Genomic DNA, 21,620 nt, shown 5'->3' with positions numbered 1-21,620 from the left:
CCAGTTAAAATTGCCTAGGTTTGATTTTCCTTATTCCCAAAAGACAGAAGATAGGGTTTTTTTCTTTACTAAATAGAATAAAGAATCATGAAAATTAAGTATAAATGAACTTTTTTCTGAGAAATTTTGATTTTTGAATCTGCCAGTGTTCTTCTGTGAATTTTCTGAGCCATAATGTACTTGGAATTTTTACTGAAATGCAGAGATTTAGTTCAGAATCATTATATTTGCCATAGGCTGCCACACATTCTGTAACTGGTTTTCACCCCCACCTTTTCATCTCCATTTATAGTGAAAAAATTGTGAATTTTATTACTAGGAAATAAAATATTAATGCAGAATTGGTTCCAATGAAGCCTAAGGATGAATATTATTAGAATATGGCACATTTATTTAAATTTCAAGAACAATTTTGATAACTAGACATCTATTCCAAGAATTCGTTAGAGAAGATGCAATTAAAAAAATTATGATATTGTCTCATAGAATCCACTCCCAGAACAAACTAGCCCAGTGATGACTCTTGGCTCTGCATGGGTTTCATGCTCAATATAACCTGACTCATCTGAATTTTTGCCATCTACCACATAACTCTTATGGAGCGTAAACTAAATGTCTAGATAAGACTATCTAGATAAGATTCCTATAGGAGACACGTTATAGTTGATAAAACTAAAAATCTCTATCTCTCTATCCCATAGGAAATGGGCAATTTCAAATTACATGCAATTGGATTTCACAAGTGGTGCTTGAACTGGATTTTCACAGAGTGAAATGGAGATGCTGCTGTAGTCTCTCTGTGTAGGTGACCTGTTTCTCTTTGACCACAGTGCCTGGACCTGAAGCAACAAAGGGCTTTCTGTTCCTAATACTGAGCTCTAAAAGGGCTCTGGCTCCTTATGTGTCTGATCTCCAGGTGACCCTTTTGTCCTTAGCTGCTCCCAGTCTCTAGCAGTGCTGCAGTTCACTCTCTCCCAGGGAATGCTGGAGCATCTCAGGGCTCTCAAACTTCAGGGAGGAGGTTACTAGGACAGAACACAGTTTCTAGGGTGTCGTGGGGTGACAGCCTTTATCCCAATATCATGTGCTGTGTCTGGCAGCTGTGCCTTTTCTCTCTTCCCCCCCCGGCCGTCGGGGAGGAGTGAGTGTGACCAGACACTTTCACTTTTGGGCTTTTGGGCTGCTTGGCTGGGCTTGCCGCTGCTTGCTTGCTTGCTTGCCCGCTTGCTTGCTCCTACCTCGGCCCCTAGCTGATAGCTTTTTTTTTTTTTTTCTGCTTTCTGCGCTGTTTTTTCCTTTTCTTTTGTTCCCTCTTTCTTACCCTCCCCTGAAGATACTGGACCAGCTCCGGACCTGACCTGGCACGTCCAGAACCCCCGGAGTCTGCGAGAGAAGGTCAGCGCCCTCCACAACACTGCCTGGTTTCTTTTCTTTTCTTGTGTTGGGGAGTGTTCTTTTTTTACTTGTCAATAAATAGGTCTTGTTTTCCACTTTGCTCCTCTGAGGAGTTCCTTCCCAAACCCGGTATTGGAGGAGGGGTGGTTGGAGGTTTGTATTTTTTTGGGGGGCTCCCTTTTGGAGATTTCCCCTAATTTGTCCTAAACCAGGACATAGGGAGAGTGAAATCCTGCTTCCATGGGAATCAGTGGTAAAACTTTAATGGATTTCAAAACGATTACAACTTTCTCTACAGCTTTATGTTGACTTCTTTCGATGTAAATACCAAAAGATCTTCAATGACAGCTGAATTTTAATTCCATTTAAAGAGAGCAGTTCCAGTAGAATGTATTAGGCTCCTGCGACCCTAATAAGCTAGGAGGAAAAGTCAACAGCAACATAGCTGTATTGTTTGGAAGGAAGACACATAACAAAAATGGTAATATGAAAAGGGTAGGATTTTAAAAGGAAGAATCAAAAATAGTAAAGACAATGTCTTGACATTAACAGTACAGGGGAATAAAATAGTCATTGCTTTAATCTTCCATTTATGCACTTTACAAGAAATCCAAAGACTAGAAATACTATTTGATCTAGGCAAGTATGAAAGTCTTTCGAGTACGTGGAAGGACTTGAGAGTTGTGTCCTAGAAACCTACACATCTGAGAGTTCAAAACTCCATCTGTTCCCTTTGCTGACATTAGCAGGCACGTGTGATTCTGACAAAATATCCTCTGCTATCCTAAATTATGACCCCAGGAAAATATTAAAAATAGAAAACTACTTCTCAGTCATTAACCTTTTCCTAGGAGCTTAAAGATTCCTTTGTAGCTGAATTTCCAAGTATAACTGAACACAGGACAAGAATGAATTCTTGCAAACTCAGGAAATCAGAGCAATTAATTAGCGGGCACACAGGTAAGAAAGTAATAATAATATTGGCTTAAAGTGACAGTGTAATGTCAGAATAAATAATATAATATATAATGTCAGAATAAAACATTAGTGATTAGCTGTTCCTTATTTTTTGCACCTCTAAATGTTTATGAGCAGGATCTGCTGCGCAGCACTGCACATGTATTTGTGTGTTTGCTGGGGGGCTCCTGTTACAAGTGACCAATTCTGTTCACAAACAAGGACCTCCCATGCTTGCTCCTGAATCCCAACTGAGACATTAAAATTATCTGGTCATGCAATTGTCCACTTCAGCTTCCACTGGGACACTGGCAGTGCCCAGGAGTGTTTCTTCCTTGTGGGCTACTTTCCATGTGAACATCTTGCCTTTGATAAAACTGTGTAATAAAGCAAGATTAAAAGGTGGGATATCTTTTCAGAAATTGAATCAAAATTAGAGGAAGACAAGTGCTGAATACTTGTATAAAATATAGTTAATCTTAGCATGGATATACTTAAAAGACTATCAAAACTTACACATTAAACCTTATGAAATCACCTTGAAGGAAGATTAGGAAATTGGGATTTCTTTCACTTCCCATCCTGCTGAATCCAGACATTGATTAGAACAGTATGAGAATGAAAAATCCTGTACTCCTGCTTTTCTCGGGGTCTGATGGCATCAGCCAGCACAGTGCTCATTTCCTGGTGCACCAGAGCTGGGTGCTGATCCCTTCTGGAGCCACTTCTCCCTGAGCAGAGGCACAGCAGCAGCCTCTCCCTATGGTGAAGTGATTGGTGATTACTCAGGAGAAAATTGCTCCAAATCACTGTCCATCAACTGCTTGTTTTCACAAGACACAGGGCCCTCACACCTCATTGTGCACTAGGTCTGTGGGATTCTTCGAGTGTAGTTTTCTTGTCCCATCTGCTGCCTTGGGAGGGATGCAGGGCTCTGCTGTTGCTTGCAGTTTCTTTTTCCCATCAGTATACATTAATGAAGTGGAATGTTGCTCTATTGCAGAGTCCCAAGTCCCATAGCATTTACAGTCTGGGAATTGTTGGTTTTTACAAATGGTTTCTGTTGGGTTTTTTGAGACCGGGTGTCTCTTCCTGGCCAAACTCTGCCAGCAGTTCCAGGCTCCACATCTCTTGGAGTGTCTCAGCCTTAACCTCCAGCCCAATCTCCTCGTGTAATCTCAGACTTTTGCCTCATTCCTTGCTTTTCTCTTCCTCTTTTCAGCTTTTCAGCCCAGGTATTTTCTGTTCTGCTTCACCACCACCACTTTTGCTACTTCTCCAGGTACTGCTCCAGCTCTTTCAGTTCACAAACACACCACAGCAGCATTCAGTGAACCACAAAACAAAGAATGTTTGGATAGACTTCTGGGTTTACGTTTCCTAGGGTTTTACTGAATTTGATGCTAAATGCCAGTGGGAGAGGATCAGGCAGGATTCTGTGACCTGTGTGCTTCTGCCCAGGTAGCTTGTGGCAGCTTGTTTGCAATTGGGTGCAGAAATGTCACAGGAATTGGATAAACTGGGATCCTGAGAGCTGCTTGTGGATGAGGCTGTGGAGCACTTGGCCTGGATTTTACAGAAATCTTTAGACTATAAACTTGGGGTTGTGCTCATGCGCCATGTGTGTTGGACTGGGTCTTTGCAAAAAAGCCCAAACTGGGCTGATGATTCCTTTACATCAATTTGCAGCGTTGGGGAGAGCAGGTGAGAAAGTTGTTAGAGTGAAACTACATTCCTTAAAAGAGAAGTATAGCAAAATACAATTCTGTATCTTCCTTCTCAGTAAGGGGAGAATGGAGAAAGTTGTATCTCAAAAATAAGTCAGCTGCAGTCATATACCAGACTTGGACAGAACATAAATCACTGAGTGGTTAAAATATGAAGTAGTAGGCAAGAGACCAAAACTATTTCCAATATAAGTGATGTTTTTCTATGCATTTGTTCATGTCCAATTTGTCTATACACCTGTTCATGCTTAGCAGAAAGTAAAAGACTTGAATTTTTCATTACTGGCCATCTTTCTTCAGAGGGACTGTGGGAAGGGACTCTTCACTTTTGTAGCAGACACTGATGGCTACTTAATGAGGTTAATATCAGTCAGGAAAATTGCCATCAACATGTCAGGAGAAAAGATTTTGATAGATTTCCATTCAGCAGCTTTTACCATTTACCTTGAAAGTAGAAGAAAATGCTTCAGCTGACACTTGTTTTTATGTTGTTGCTTTGATCTTCCAATGGAAATGGATGTATAATGGCACCAGTGACTTCCCTTGTGTCCTTTACAGTGGAGAGACCTTTTCAGTAACATGATTTCTTGATAAAAGGAAAAGCACATAGTGCTCCTTATTTTGGGTCACTGCACATTCCTCTTGTTCCTCTAAATTTTGTGGATGGACTACTTCACAGCCTGGTTGAATGGTGTTTACTTGTCAATTCGTTTTTGCAGCAAATGAAATGAATTTTCTTGGCCTTATGCACCCCATCTTAGCTCTGATACACACTTCTGTTCTTTTTGCAAAACAAAATTCTGCATGAATGTTAATGAAGGATCTTGCCAATTGCATTTTTTGTTAAAAACGCCTATTTTCAAACTTACTCCATTCACTATGCCATATTCTTCAGCCAAGAAAAGGGGTCATTCAATGTGGTTGTGTTTTGAATAATATAAATTCAAAACCAAGCCTCCTTTCAGGATATGTTTTAAATGTGCTTTCATAAAATGGTTTAAAAAAATTGTTTGCCATCTAAGAAAATGTTTGTCATCTAATGAAAGACCAAACCAAGAACATACAGACATTAAGATTTGTTGAAGCAAATAATTTTCTCCTAACTGATGTGGAAAAAAAGCCTGAAATACATCAAAGCTACCACTGAAATTGAATTCATTCTCATTTTAAAAAGATGGAACTGAGAAGCGTTCCAGTCTCTCAGGATTCTGAGTTACAGTTTGAACACTTTCATATGAATACTGATTAGAGACCAGCAACTTTTTGTCCTGTAGTTGATCTTGAGAGCAAGTAATATAGATGTGATACTTGAACAGAATGATTGAAGAGAGATTTTTCCTTAATTTTGTGTTGTGTACAGCACTCGTTGTGCTCTTCTGCACAGTTCTCTATATAAGGACATTGTGTTTTCTTTCATAGCATTTCCCCCCTGAATTGAAGATTTGTGAAATAATCTGGGATTCCTCAGAGACTGGGAAAAAAACAACAACAAAACAAGTTATTTATTTCTACTTTGTGGCCCCCTGTCCTGAAAGGACATATTTTAAATTCCCTGAGCTTTGGAAAGTTTCAAACTGGAGGTTTTGAATTTTCTGGATTCATTTTCTCGGTGTGCAGCTGTCAAGGTAGTTGCTGGTGTAGGAGTGCATTATCCAGGACAGCTGCAGGGCTGAGCTGGATGGAGACCTCACTCCCCAGGAAAGGCAGGAATTCCAGACTCGTCCCAGAGCCCTGGACATGGTGCTGGTGAGCTCTGCATGCCTGACACAGCTGCAGGGCTGTGAGGTCTCCATCTGAACTAAAAGAAAAGGGCAGGCTCTAAGCTCATGGTCCTGGATTTCCCTGTGTTCTGAGCCTCAGGCATCTACATTTATGGCACTTGAATATTTCAGCCACTCAAATCCCTCATTAGAGAAGGACCCAGCAAAGCCTTTTTCTAGGAGGGGCTGCCAAAGATGATCTCACATCCCCACAGCAGAAATGGCATCCAGCATGGTTAATGAAGACCTTTCTTTGTAGTACAAAATATTACTGTCATTAAATTATTTTACTTGAAGATAAGACATGGTGGGAAGCAGAGATGTGCAGATCAGAGTGGAAATTCTTGAGAGGAGTAGGGTCTTTAGCACTTGGGCATTGAAAGTGGGCAGAAATGGAGAGGTGCAGAAGGGAAGTTTAAAAAAACTTTGTTAAATTCTGACATAAACAGACAGAAATTTATCTGATAGCATGAGAGAAAGCTCATCATGTGCAAGCTTTTTGCAAAAAACCTTTTGCTATTAATACAGTATCTCTAGGTAACAATAAGCTATGGCTGGAGCAACACAAATGTATTTAAATTATTTTTCTATGTCTAGTCTTGCTGGTTTATGTTAAGCAAAACACCCTTATTTGGGAAGACATGACTTAACAAGAAAACATTGTCAGCTTCCAAATATTGGGCCAGTGCATTTTTTCTGTCTCCTAGAAGCACTGCCTTCTCTCCAGCCCACTCTAAAAAAAATTCTATCTTTTCTGGCAGGAAATCTGCAGCTCTCAAATCCCTGGAGAGAAAGCAAGATTTTATTTTTTAACACACTTGTAGATGTGTCTGCATTACGTCTCATTATACTTCAGCACATTATTTAGCTTGGAAGATTGAGGCTTCTGCCATCCATGGACAGGAAAAATCTGTTATCTATGTTATAACTGTTATCATGTGTATGTTTTCATGTAGGTGTGGCTTACGACTTGTAAAGGGTTATGTATTCCAAATCTGTTGATGAACATGGGGAAAATGAACTACAGCCACCCCTTTTAATTATAGATTAATATGTATATGCCTACATAATGAGCATATCATAGATAAAGATCAGAAGGATGGCTGCTTTATTTAAATGGACAGGGTTTTGGAATAAATGTCTTCAAGATAAACAGAAGCATATTTTCAGCACCTTTTAAATCTCATAGCATTCATTTAGGAAGAGATTTAAACAGTTGATAGGAAGTGAGAAAATTATTTTTGAAGTGTACTAAATGGAAAATATTTAATTTGGTCTTCTCAGCTAGTACAAATAAATATTCCTTCCTCAAAGAGAAAAATAGAGTCAAATAATTGGTTCATACATATGTATGCTCTTCAAAAACAGCAGGGCTGTGTCCCTGCTATACATACTGACTCAGTAAACCAATAATCTTGGTCCTACCAAGAAGAGTGGCAGCACTATGGAGTGGAAGGTGAAAATCAGTATTGACACACTCAAGGTGGGAAGGAGCAGGCTCAGGGAGTTAAACACATTGCTGTAGTACAAACATGCTGAAGCTATGCAATAAAATGCCCAGAGTTTTGCTGCACGTTCAGCTGCTGTGCATACCCACACTTAAAAACAAAACAAAACAAAAAGCTTTAAGTCCCTTTTCTCCAAGACCCTACAGTATTATGGAACATGATAGTGTGAAGTATTAGCAACTTCATGCATCTTAAATATGATAATGCAGCCTCATATCAATAACTTCCAGTTTACAGGGCAATTGCAAACTGTCAGCATGATTCACACAGAAGATTTTCCCAGAAAGGGACAGCACAATGTCTGAGAGACACAGAAATCTTCATTTGTGTGGGAAAACTGAAAATACTGTGAGGGGAAAACACAGAAATATGTTTGTGGTGTGTGTTGCCAGGGGAATATTTGTTTTTATAGAGGGGACAAATTACAGTGAGGGTAATATGAAGCAATGAAGGATCCAGAAAAGGCTTATTGTCTGCACCTATTAGTCTTCCAAATAAAAACAAAAAGTGGAATAAAAGACTGTTAATATGATATGGTATTATTTTTAAAATACAGTTCCCACAATTTGACCTGTAGGGTTCAATATTGCTGCTACAAGCTTTAGCAGATACTTTATCTTGAAGAAAATAATGAGAAGAAAGTAAGGAAAGTTAGTGCTGTGGTCAGAGTACACTGTCAGTCACATACATTTTCTCTGATTTCTTTGCCCACACTGTGCGCTTATGCCTCCCATTTGCAAAAAAGAAAGAAGCTATGACACTTACTTAAATAGCTGTGCCTATAAGATGGGGAAAACATTTCAGAAATCTCTTTAAAATATATGTTGAAACACAAGACAAGGAGCCTTACCTTACTTTTATTTTACTGGCTGTTCAGTATTAATGTGTACCTCTGAAAAATGTAACATTAAGCTCAACATTGAAGAAAGAGGAGTTGAAGAAAGAGGAGTTCTGGCCACAGGAAACACTTTGAAACACTCTGGTGGACTTGATGGGGCATCAGAAGACTCTAAGCATTTCCAAGACCTTTAATTCCTGGAGTTTGTGACTCAGCAGTAGCAGAGTAGGTGGGAGGCAAGGTGTTTTGGATGACAGGCATGGCTGAGGTGGGGATGTGTCTGGGGGTGTAGTTTGGCTGGGCTTTGGAAGGGCAGGAATTGTGTGTGTCAGTCAGAATGCTGTTGAGCAGGGATGGATTTCTGTGCGGCAGTGCTCACATGCAGGGGTTTGTTTGTCTGCACAAACATGCAGGGGTTTGTTTCTCTCACTAACATGCAGGGGTTTGTTTCTCTGCACAAACATGCAGAGGTTTGTTTCTCTCACAAACATGCAGGGGTCTGTTTCTGTACACTAACATGCAGGGGGTGTTTCTGTGCACAAACATGCAGAGGTTTTCACCCCACACCTGGAGCAGTGACAGACCCTGGGGATGACAGGATTTAGGGGTCTTTTAGATTTGGAACCACACGAGGTCTTGACAAGGGGGTGCAGAAGCAGCAAGCCATCTCTGTTGCAGCTCTCATCATGTTTACATACTTCATTTCAGCTCTCCACATCTGCCTTCAGCTGGATTCTGCAGATGCAGTGATCTGCTCAGCAGAAGGAGCCTGGTGTGCTCCTGCTGCCCTGAGGATGAGGCACAGGTTGCAGCTGCTGGTGTCACTGCAGCAGGCTCTGCGAGCCCTTGTACTCTCCAAGATTATAATGCCTGAGGGTTTGGATATAAATGGGAAATTTATGGCACTAAAGGAGATATTGAACGCAACTAAATGTAGAAAATAATCCATAAGTCTGCATTATATGAGTGCCTGTTACATTTGTTAAGCTGATTTCATTGTTGCCTGCTGCCCTGAACACTTTTTCTAGTTTATCTCTGGTTTCAAGGTATATCTCACAAAGCTGGTTCCAATTGTAAATTCATTGCAGTAGTGTCTTGTGATGGTGTTTGCAGGGGTCTTAGTATGAGGGAAGAGACGAGGATCTGACTCCATGTTTCAGAAGGCTTGATTTATTATTTTATGATATTTATATATTATATTGAAACTATATATTATATTAAAACTATACTAAAAGAATAGAAGAAAGGAGTTCCTCAGAAGGCTAGCTAAGAATAGCAAAAAAAAGAATGATAACAATGGCTCTGTCTCAGACAGAGAGTCCGAGCCAGCTCACTGTGATTGGCCATTAATTACAAACATTCAACATGGGCCAACCACAGATGCACCTGTTGCATTCCACAGCAGCAGATAATCATTGTTTACATTTTGTTCCTGAGGCCTCTCAGCTTCTCAGGAGGAAGAATTCTAAGGAAAGGATTTTTTATAAAAGATGGCTGTGACAGTGTCTGACTTACCTTAATGTGTGGATAAACTATTTATTATTGTAGGACTCAGGACTTGGAGCAGACTTAGAGTATTCTCTCATTACTAATTAACACAACAAAATTGCCTCAATACCTTTGCACAGAGGGTGGAGAATATTATAGTCACGACAAAACACGACTTTTCTGTGTAGAAAAGTCATAATTAAATTGTATAGTACTCTTCCAAGAGGGATTTTTCAAGTACAAAATTATCACTGTGAGAAAATTCCAGGGCTGTATTATAGCACACATCAAAACAATGGATAGTAAGAAACAAAAAATTCTCAAGAGCACTAGTTCCAACATAGTTTTGCCCGTGAAAGTGTCTGTGGCTAAATCTAATTCCATTTAAAGGACACTGGTTTTACATAACTGTGTGTTCTTGGCATACATTTTAGAAGGACTTGCATTTTATGATTGTTCTTAGTTGTGTTTCCTTTAATGGATATAGAAAGTTACAGTAGTTTATTTATGCCTGCTTTGTTGTTTTTAATAGACTTAAAGAAACTCACAAACATGGAACAGCAAAGCTCTCTGCCCTATATTACAATTTTGATTCTTTGGAATGACTCACAAGGACAGTTGGGCAATATTGTACAAAAAATTGTTTAATTGATTAGATACATTGCTCCTTTCCAATTAAAAAGGACAAAAAAGGGAGGTTGTGACTCTGAGCCAATTTCATTGATGTATGGAGCATAGCTAATATCTGTCATTACTGAGGTCCTGATTGTAGCATGTGTTTTCTCACAAACAAGATTATAGGAAGCTCATTTGCATCACTAAATGAAGGCTAAAAATACCAAAACATTTTTCCCTGCTGGCCAGAGCATAGCTGATTCAATCACTAAAATACAGATAAACAGAAGTAGCTACTCTGATGAAGGCTGAGATGATGAAGCACAGTGTGCATGAGAAATCAGTCATTGAGCTGGTAGCATGCTCTCCAGGAGAAGAACCACAAAGCTCCTCTTTAAAAATCACATCAGTCTATCATGGAAGTTCTTGTGTGGCAGCAGAAGGATCTCTAAAAGCTTTACATTATCCCTCATTCAAAATTCATCACTGACATGTTGGTAGCATGTGCTAAGGGACTGAACTGCAATGGATGTGTAAGAGAAAGCAATTCCTGCTGTCCCCAGCAGGACTGATAGCAGCTGCAGCAAGCGGCATAAATTGTTGTTTGTCCCTTTTGCTGCACTGGAAGGGAGAATCTGAGCAGCCCAACATTGCTGACAGGGGAGTTTTTCCTTCCGTTGCTTCTTATTTAGAGTCTGCATAGATGGACTCACTTCTTCATGGATGAAATCTGGGTCAAATAAGGAAATAATGGAGATCACTTGCAGGGCAGTGGTTTGTTCCAGGTCTCCTCTTGGGGCCAGTGCCAGAGCAGTGAAGCTACCAGAGACAGCCTATTAAATCTGTAGCTTTTTTTATTAATGCACTTTCAGTATATCCTTGCTTCCCAGCTCCCACCAAAACTGTAAATGTTCCTGTTCAAAACCTCTAAGCTTCTCCTTCGCTGGCATCCACATTTTTAGTAGCAGAAGTATTGGCACACCTATCCATGTGGAAAACAGAAGAATGCTTTGGGTCTAATTCAGCCTCGTTCAGCTTCCCAGTACACCCCATTACAGCATTATTTAGCTTTAGTTTGAACAGTCAGAAATAAGTTTGAAATTGTGATCACATGTTCCTACAAGCAGAAAACATCTCAATGACTGGAATGGATGGATCAGTGCCTATTATTTCCTCTGTAATGTACTTAGCTGTCACTTTAATATTGTGCCAAGACCTACAACTAACCCTCCTATTCACCCAGATTTACAGGAAAATCTTCTGGAAATATTACAGTAATCATTTTTGTCAAGACTACAGATGAAAGGAGCCATTTGTACTTTATGACAGTTGGTAATTAAGCATTTACAGTACTGTGCCAATATTTAATACACAAGATAGAAGGAGCAAATGGAACAGAAGGTAAATCTGGCAGAGTTTAAACGTGGAGTGATGCTGTGGCAATGTGCATGTGGGATCAGAACTGCAACACCACAGAGCAAGAGGCACTGCAATAAACTGTGGCAGCAGCAAACTGCTTTTCCAGCTGTGTTAGACTTCTTTATCTCTTCCCTGGAGCAGAAAGGAGAAAAATATTTTTATCTTTTAAATTACTTAGAGAAACCAGGTGAGATTTTGGGAGTCAAGATCACTGTCCACTTTTGCAAGGCAAGAAAGTTGTATAGAATAAATGAGTCCCAAAGAGTTTCTTCTGGATTTATGCCTGCCCTGCTTTCCTTTTGTCCTCCATATTGCTGAGTTTATTGTAAAAATCTTCTATGTCTTATTTAGGACTTCCCTGTTTTCATTTCTGGTGGAACACCAGATGAGAGTATGTTTGTGTATTTTCTAGTCACTCTAATACCACTTCTGCACTTAAAGATGAAAACTGTTTAATGTCTCTTACTCCCATTGAATAGATCAGAAATTATCCCATTTTTTCATAAGGATTAGACTGCAGCTTGACAAATTGCCTGTGTCATCACAAACCAGATTCATCTGACTAAATGTCAGTGCACAATGTGCATGTCCACATCTGAGCTGTGTGCACTCATGTTTACTCCATGGAGGCAGAGCTACAGGGAGAACCATCTGCTAAAACAGACAATCAAGACAGGGAAAGTGCATCACATCCTAAAGGCTTTTTTTTTACCTTTTTCATCTCTACTTTTGAGCCTGGATCTGGATAATTCATTTTTCTTTTGTCTAAAGTAGGAGAAACAAGTCTAAACCAAGCATTTCTCTCCGGCATGTTCCCGGGCTTTGTGACTTTCCTTGTTGCATGTGTTCTGTCCCCACAAATAATATTCTATTAAAAATAACCTCTCAGTTATCTTCTACACCATTATCAGAGCTTCCCATGGCAAGACAGATCCTTATAGCTAGGCTGGTTGAAAGGAAAGATGAAATAAGAGTGTGGGTGTTCCAGAGAGATGGGGGTCCATCCCTAGAAGCATCAGGGGCATATTGGATGGGGCTCTGAGCACCTGATCTAGGTGAAGGTGTCCCTGCTCATGGCAGGGGAGTTGGACTGGGTGACCTTTAAATGTCTCTTCCAACCCCAACCATTCCCCAATTCTTTGATTCAATATTGGGTCTCCATGGTATAACTGAGGGCATTCACTGATCTGTGTAATAAGTTGACACAGATAATTATATGCAGCATAAGGTAGAGCTTCAGTCAGTGGAAGTGCCATGGACTATGGATAAAGCTGATTGGTGCCATGATTTCATTTTTTTGCAAGCAGTACAGTTTGGGAAATGATTGTGTGGCAACAAGCGTGAAATTAAAGTGTCTGAGTGAGCTTGCATTCATGCACAATGCTCTGTGCAAATATATTTAAGTAGATGCAATCTATTGAATAGCCAATCTCCTCTCAAAACCAGCTCAGTAAAGCACTGGCAAATACACCCAACAAGAGAGAGATCAGGCTGCAAATATTTGGTAGAATCATGCTGCTAATTAAATTCTATCTGCAATAAACTCCTCCGATTTTTAATGCAGTCACTGATGATCTTGCACTACGTAGCTCTTTCATTTCACCACTTCCCATCCTATAAATCCAGGCTTCTTGGGGGCTATGTGTGCATTGGCTGACAGTGCAGCTGGACAGGAGAGGCTCTGCTGACCTGACATCCACATGAGAAACATCTGGGGAAGTTCCATCTCAGATTTTCCCTCACCTGTTCCAGTGGTCTACAGGCTCAACACTGGAAAGATAGCAATAAGTGCTCTCATGGAACACATCTTCTGGTGTTGTATCATCCAAAAAGCATCTGATTTGGGTGCTAAAATGTGTACCAAAATGCAGTAAGGGTGTAAGGTTAGGGCATTTACTTCAAAAATGCCCTCCCAGCCTCAGTTAAGGTGCTAGCACTGTGGCATCATATGTGGTTGATGTATAAAATCACCCAGAGCAGCTCTTCTTGCTCAAAATAAAGATTTTCTTTCAGATCCAGATCAAGGTCCAAGATCACCATGCATTTTGATTGTAACAGAACAATAGGTGTTTCCAGAAATAATCTGAAATCTTATCTAATTTGGTCCTTCCCAAGGGAAACGAATATCAAGTAAAAAAAAAAAAAAAAAAAAAAAAAAGAAAGGATGGGAAAGGATGGATGGGAAATAGTTTATTCTGGGTGATGAAATTTATCCTCTTATGACCAGAAAAATTTTGGTCCTTTGTTTGATTGTATGATTATTTCAGTCTGTGACCAAATTAAGAAAGAAGACCAACACCATACTTGTGACAGACATAAAATCTTTACCTTTGTACATTTGTAAACTGTTTGTTGTTGATGATATGGAACACTGTATCATTTCATGGAGTGATAAAAATCTGTATTTGTGAAAAAGTTGTGACCAAAATTACATATAACATAAACCAAAATTTACAATAGATTCAATTACAAAGAACTTTTTTTTTTTTAAAGAATGAAAATGATGCTGTAAAAATAGATTATTTCAAATAAAATGTTTCTCACTTCCAAAAACCTAACGTAATTGTTTTAAAAAGTTGAAATGAAATTTGCTTACAGGTGGTAACCTTTCAAAACAAAAGCACAATGGGACAGAATAAACATGCATTTATTATCAAAATGTGGATGTACAAGTTGTAAAATATCATAAATGTTTGGAATTTTGGGTGTTGTTTAAAATAAAAGGATTTCATGTCAGCAATATTTTGACTAAAATAGGTTTCTTTCTATTCAAGATAGTTTCATCCAGAATAGATCAATGAAAACAGAGACACATGTAACTTTTTAACATTTTATAACACCTAGCTATGGATCTGAGCAAATTCTTAAGGTTTTTAGCTCTCCTTACTAAGCTGCCTTTCAGCTCTGGCTCGGTCAGCCTATTGTTACAAATAAAAAGGTGTTTCTGGTCCTGCATCCACTAAAGTCACTAGCAAAACTTTGACTTGGCCAGGGTCACACCTGTTATTACAAAGCAGAACACAGGATGTTAAAGAACAATGTGAATACACTTACACTGCAACTTTCTCAATGAGTTTCAGGTATTTAAATGAAATTATTCAGTGTTTGGCCTATTTGACACTACATTAATGTATTTACATCATGTACATCTGTTATAAACTCAACAGCAGATGCTTAGAGACAGCTGTGTCCAGCAGTTTCACAAAATTTCAAACTGGACCATTTTAATTAACAGAGAGATTGGGGTAATATTAAAGCCTTCAAGATAAAGCTGGCTCCAGTTGTCTCTTGCAAATATCCAGGAATGTGGCAATCTTTGAGAGGCTGCCCAATTAATTGCTTCAAGTTTTCTTCCAGGATTTTGAAAACAAAAGTCACACTTACTTAAAAAACTGTATTTTGCTGCTGATGGTCATTTTTCCAGTGGCAGAGTCAAGAGCAGAGTTGTAGGTGGAGAACCTCAGCCTGTGTGCTGTGCGGGTTTGTCCTTGGCCAGGGATGCTGTTTTGGGTGGGCCAGGATGGATGCAGGGATGCAGAGGAAGGGGTGCAGGGCGGATCCCCCCTCCCTGCCTGTGTGGGAGCAGGCTGGGCTCACTAGCTGCTGCAGCCCCTGGTGCAGCCCTGCCCCAGCAAATTGTTGTTCCTCCCGTCTTGGAGCTTCTCGTGGCTCTGGAGAGATGCTCGGCTGTCAATGCTGGAAGTCTGCCCACTTTGATCCTGCTGTCTTCTTAACCTGCCAGAGGTTAAAAACACAGACAGAGCTGTCATGTGCAGGTAGCTGTACTGCAAGGACAGCTGCTGCCTGCCCTGTGGACAGCCACATCCTCCTGGTACTAAGCATTCCTGCATCATTTCACCCGTATTCAATGCTTGAGCTTTACAGCTGCCATTTCCTCTAAACACTGATGATTGCTTCCCCTTAAATACGTGCAATTAGGTCTTGGACAAATCCTGCTGCCCTTAATGCCTGCCATAAAGAGCCAGCAGAGAATTGTGCTGGCTTTAGCACCTCTGCTCAGGCTGCAGCTTGGTAAAACCTCCAGCTAGCTGGAGGCTGATGGAAGCTGCTGACTGGGCACACAACAGCTGCTCCCCTCTGTTGTCCTACAAAATGATCAGTAACCTTCATCAGTAAAGGAGAAAAAAAGCATGAGATAAAAGTATTTTCAGTATTCCTCTTGTTATTACTTCATGTTATCCAAACCTCATGACTGGCGTCGAGGAACATCAGCAACAAAATCCTATGCTCCAAGACTGCAAAGTTCTCCTCTTTTTACTTAATTTTCTGGAGAACAGCAACAGTCCTAGAATCACCTGCAGTCCCCACGAACTGTGTTATCAAAGAACTTCTCAGCATTTCTGCTCAACAGCAATCTCTGTGATTTTACTATGATTCATGTCATATTCAATATTTTCTTCCAAACACTGTGTAAAGATGTAACTTTCAGAAATGATGTAAAGATTCATGGGAAAGCTATGCTATGCGATGGAAAACTTTTTTTTTTTTTGAAACAGGAACAGCTACTTTTTTGAAGGATTTTTTTCTCTGTTTTTTTTTTTTTTTTTTTTTTTTTTTTTTTTTTTCCTCAAAATGGGAAATAGTATTCCTCAAAAAGACACCAAGACTTGGCACCAGAGACATTATGGAAGAGCTCTTTGCTACAGCAATTATAAAAGGTATATATGCTATACCCCAAAAAAATCCCAACTTTGCAAATAATATAGAATACCTAGGAAATAGTCATTAGTGGAAAAGCGTGCAAAAATCAAATTTAAAGGGTCAATTTCAAAGCCTTAAATACTTCCAGGTGGCATAAACAATATGGAGACACCATACTGAACACTCAGAAGAGAATGTGATGGGACATGAAAATACTGTAATTAAACACATGAATAGGGGAGGCTATTAAAGCAAAAAAAAAAAAAAAAAAGGGAACACTGTGTAAAAGGGCAGACACATTAAATGAAAAGCTTCAAGGCAGATTGAAAACAACAAATTAGAGGAACAAATTGCCAAAAGTATTTTTGGTGCAGTTTTCTAAGTGCAGAAGAAATTCAATGGATACCATTGAATCTGTAGGTCAGTGTATGAGTGAATTATTAGAGAACATCACAGAAAATATGAGTCCCCAGCTGAAAAGCCAATTAATTATCTTCACCAATGTTCATGACAAACGAGCTGAGGGAGATTCCTTTCCTTAAGAGAAATTTGTCCATTGTCTCCAGTTAAAATTTCAGTGAAACAGCTTTAAAACCAGTTGCTTAAATTAATGTTGACAAAGCATCAAGACAATGGATTTTCACCCTAAGCACTTTAAGAAAATTGCAATTTTTGCACAGCTGAATGGAGAGTGTAGCTCTTCAAAGTGTCTTAGCATCCATGGAAGACAGCATATGTGATGATGTTGGTCGTTAGCTGGTTTGGGGTGTTTTTTGTTTGCTTGTTTGTTTGGGGTTTTTTTAACAAGATCTTCAAAAAAGATCCAAGAGACTACCAGGAGAGCAATAGACTTCAACTTGAGACTTGAAACATCTCAGGATCTGAGCTACTGGCACAAGAATAATGGCTTGTAGGCATCAAGAGAAAAGACTGCAGTGCTTGGAAACTCATGTTGCAAAGTGTGGGTGGCAAACCTTGCAAACTGCTGAACAGTGCAGTGAGAAAAACTTTGGGTCCATAGAGATCTGAGGAATCACTGCATTGGGCTAAGACATATAAGTGCTTTCTTCCTGGAATTGTCTATTTCCTTTGTTTGTAAAATGCTGAAAAAGAAGGCATTTACTGCACTGCTCAATTTAAAAGGAAAATAAGAATTCTCTCAACATGAAGCAAGAAAACACCAATTTAATTTTTTTTTTGAGAACCACTCGAACTGGCACAAAGGCAGGATGCATGTAAGGAGGACAGTGGAAAAAGGAGAGAAATAAAGCCCATGCTGAGTTCAAAGGATACCTCTGGCCAGCTTCAATTTTTTCACTCTCTACAGAGGTGGTTAACAACACTGATTCATTTCCATTATTTTCTTTTATCCTGGTCCTACTCCCAGGTCTACTATTGAAACAGAATATGAGGATTTGTAAGTCTTAAAGAAATATATTGTTTTAGCAATGCTTCACTATAGTCTCTTTTCAGACACTTTTTCTGTAGCTAGATTCACTATGCATATTTCAAACTATCAAAGTAAGCAATGGGTTATTAACCTGATGATGAGGTAAAAAATAACTGCTATTTAACTCTTTGATAATTTATTAATGACTGTATATAGTTATTAAAATTACATTAAGGATTTCACTCTAGGGGTTTATTTATTACAGGCATACCAGAACCTGCTCACCAGTGTACCCTTGGGGCTGGGAAACTGGACTAAGAACCAGGAGATGCTGATTCTGTTTCCATGTCTGTCACCCTTTGCACAAACTGCAGCACATTTCTGTGTCTCAGCTTCTCTCATCAGAGGCCAAGCAGCTGCTGTCAAGAATGATGGAAGCTGAGAACTCTGTGTCTCTAAGTGCTGCTCTGTGTCTCACAGGCCTGAGTGAAACAAGGAATTACAGTCTGGTGTCTGTGATAATTAGAAAAGAAGGTGGCATGTATAAGCAACCAAAATGTAATTATGTGGCATATATAATTATGCCTGTATGCATTATTGAATATGTAAAAATACAAAAGTAAAGAGAACAGACTGGCTAAAAGCTAGCATGGAAAATAAAATATTGAACAGAAAAAGACTGCAACAACTATGGCAGGACAAAAAGAAAATCACAAACATTTAATGAAAGACAGAGAAAACTTGGGACCAGCAGGGAATTGCTTGCAGCTCAGCTTTGTTCTCTAGATGAAGAAGAATTTTGAAGTTTGTCTTTAGACTGCGTAGTAGGATAAGTTCAATGACAAAGAATGAAAAAGTTGCAGATTCAACATAACTGTCAAAAGTGCAGATTTGCTAAGAATAAGCCCTCCTCCCAACAGCACAGCAGTTTCAGAAAAAATAAAATAAAGCAATTGGTTTGTATTTCTCTTTACCTCAAAACTGCAGACTCAGGTCAAGACACAAAGAAATATGTGTGCACAGTCTCTTCAGTCAAAATATTGGACTGTTACAGAAGTGAAATTTCTCTCTTTTTGGTGCATTCTTGGTTCCTCGATGTCAAACCCAGAGCACTTTTCTGTCAGATGTTCTAAGGTCTTAAAAAATGTGAGTACCTTGACATGTTTCCTGTAATCATGGCAAAATAAATGCAGTCTGGGCCATTCTGTTCAAAAATGACACTAGTGCAATAAATCATTTGTAGGAAGCTGCTCTCCAGTGAATGACTTATCTTGCCTTTAAGCTGGTGCAGCTACAGCCTGTGGTAACTTTATAAGGGCCCAGGGAGAATGGATGGATTGATGTGGTGGATCTGAAGCAGGTACCTGTTCCTGTGCTGAATACTGTTGGCTAAGAATAAATAATAAAATGGCCAGCTATGGATGAAAAAGTGAACAAGTGGTTCTAGTGGATATAGTCATATGGAATAAAAAAAAAAATCCTGCAGGGAAAAGAGGATGAAAATGAATTTGAACAGTGTCTGTTGCATTTATTTCATGACAGTTCTGTACAAATACATAAGGAGTCTCAGAGGCAATTATGCTGGGAACTAAGAGTGGTTCTGCTGAACCAACAAAGAGTTTTCCTTCTCTTCACTATTGATCCATGCAGTATTGACAGTGTGTGACACTGAGCATTGCAGACTCCTCTCCAGCAGTGAGGAGGAAAGAGGCTGTTCCAGCCACTACAGGAATGCATCAACAACAGTAACTGAACCTCCAGTCAAATCTTGGTTTTGTCAGTATTTCTGACAGAGAGAAAGAGCTGTGTGAGCCATAACTTGGTTTGCAAGGTTCTTATTTTCTCAATACTCTGATACTATAATAGCATTCCTGCAGCATTGATTTCTGATACTGGATCTTGAATCTGATATCAGTCAGTGGAAGGGAATTCAGTGGAGAGGGGGAAATACTGGGTCCAAACCCATTACAGCAGTAGAGAGCATTGGCATCAGGCTTTGCAAAATGTACTTGCTGTGTTTGAGAGCCATGTGGAGAATGTTACACTGCCTGGAGTGTGGTACCACCTTTGGGCAGCTGATGCATTCCTCAGGGGGTCCTGCCAGGCTGCACCTTTCAGGGTGAAACTGAAGCCTCAGAAATGCCAGGAGTTGTTTCAAACTGTGGGCCTGCTCTCTGCAGCCATGAGAGTACAAAAGAAACTTTCTACTGACAAAAGAGAACTCAAGCCAGCAGAGCTGCCCCTCCCCTGAGACTCCCACACTCATCACCTCCTAAAGGAAACTCTTTTTATTATGAAAAATCTGCAAGTGAGTTTGCCAAAGTTGCAAATCAAGTGTCCCGAGTGTGGAGGAAACTGAACAGTCTGAGTGGGCAGTGGATTTGCTTTGCTATTTCTAGATTTAGCATTTTACCTTGGCTTCTTGATATTTCACTTTGCTGGAGAAAACAGATGCTTTTGCTTTTGGTTTGGGGAAAAGAAGAGCTTAGTAAAATGAATTATAGAAACTAGTTTTATTGTAGGAAACAAAAGCCTATTAATGAAAACTTTTACATCCCTTGGGATAAGTCCCAATAAATAAATAAATCTGTGGAATATTTATCCCAGTTATTTTTCTCAAGGGATGGGGACTGAGATTTGAATAGATGAGGCATGTCTATGTTGGCTTTTTGAAATTCATGAGTCCTGACAGTTTGCTAAATAATCAGAAACCCATTTCAGCTGTATGATTTAGCAGCTACACAGAAGTAATGCTGGTGGCTTGTGCAGATGGCCTTGCTGTAAAGCTAATTCTGAACATGTCAGAATCAGAGGAAAAAAAATGACTGATCAGGCATGGGGATGACTGTTCTCAGGAAAGAACTACATGTCTCTGACCATGCCATGTGTTTTGGCTACTGGACCAGAGATGCAAAGTCACAAGGGGATTTTTAAAAAGGAGTAAATTTCCTAATGGCCATTTTGGGATTAGCTGGCAACTAACACAGCACTAGAAACTTTTCATTCTCAATATAAAAATCTAGCAATGACATTTTGTGAAGGACTTAGAAGAAGCTGGAAAGGGACAGAGATAGGCACTATTTTTTATATCCCAGCCATAAAAAATAGAAACCTTGAAGTTATGCCATATAGCTAAAATTGCTGGATATTGTCATGCTGAAAAACTTGCATACAAATAATTTTTACAGAGTGGTGTAATTCTGTAGAGGGACTCCACAAAGTAAGAAGATCCCCACAGCAGCAACGTCTCACAGGGATCCTGCCAGAGCTGGGACACCCAGCATGTCCAGCCAAGATGGGAGCAAGTTGCTAAGATAGCCAAGGATGGAGTGAGAGATTTCTTGGCACTGAGGGCAGGTAAGTTTGGTAACCACTGCCCTTTCCCACTGTTTGTTTCCAATTTTAATTTTTATTCCGTGTGGTATTGATTCATCCAAATTTGTGTACAAACAGAACCAAGAAAATGCCTGGATGAATAAATCACAACTGGTCAACACAATTTCTTCATCAAGCTGGTGACTCTTTACTATTCCCACACCACCACTGCCTGTCCCTGAACACAACTAATTTGTTTGACTGATAACTAAGCACTTTTACCAAATGGTCCAGAAATTGCTTCCTAAGGAAATAAAAGTTGTTAGCAGCTGGTTATTGAAACTGGCTTCAAGGCTTAGTTCCACACAAAAGAAAGATGAAATGCTTAGCCCAAGTAGTTTGTAACATTTGTGGCAGTCTGGAGCTCCACAAACTATATCCCCATCCATCTCCATTATTTCCAGTCAAAAGGTATAAAAAGGAAAACTTAATGGAACTTTGGAGTCTAACTGTGGCAATAAGATTTCCTTATTGTGGAACAAGTTC

General features: G+C 39.6%; 1 protein-coding gene and 1 long non-coding RNA gene across 2 annotated transcripts in view; one reads left to right on the top strand and one right to left on the bottom strand.

The window, feature by feature from the left end:
* Positions 1-1,263: 1,263 nt before the first annotated feature.
* Positions 1,264-21,620, top strand: part of LOC132072579 (uncharacterized) — a 33,389-nt gene continuing 13,032 nt past the window's right edge. The window contains exons 1-2 of the long non-coding RNA XR_009418350.1: positions 1,264-1,395; positions 20,948-21,116. This is a non-coding gene — a long non-coding RNA (uncharacterized LOC132072579). The remainder of the gene's footprint in view (positions 1,396-20,947; positions 21,117-21,620) is intronic.
* Positions 14,123-21,620, bottom strand: part of STK32B (serine/threonine kinase 32B) — a 157,485-nt gene continuing 149,987 nt past the window's right edge. The window contains exon 12 of the mRNA XM_059470995.1: positions 14,123-15,442. Within this exon, the coding sequence (XP_059326978.1) occupies positions 15,304-15,442 (139 nt within the window). The 3' untranslated portion in view covers positions 14,123-15,303. The remainder of the gene's footprint in view (positions 15,443-21,620) is intronic.

The sequence above is a fragment of the Ammospiza nelsoni genome, chromosome 4, assembly GCF_027579445.1.
Source record: "Ammospiza nelsoni isolate bAmmNel1 chromosome 4, bAmmNel1.pri, whole genome shotgun sequence".
In the NCBI taxonomy this organism is placed as follows: domain Eukaryota; kingdom Metazoa; phylum Chordata; class Aves; order Passeriformes; family Passerellidae; genus Ammospiza; species Ammospiza nelsoni.
This window is presented reverse-complemented; position numbering and strand designations above follow the sequence as displayed.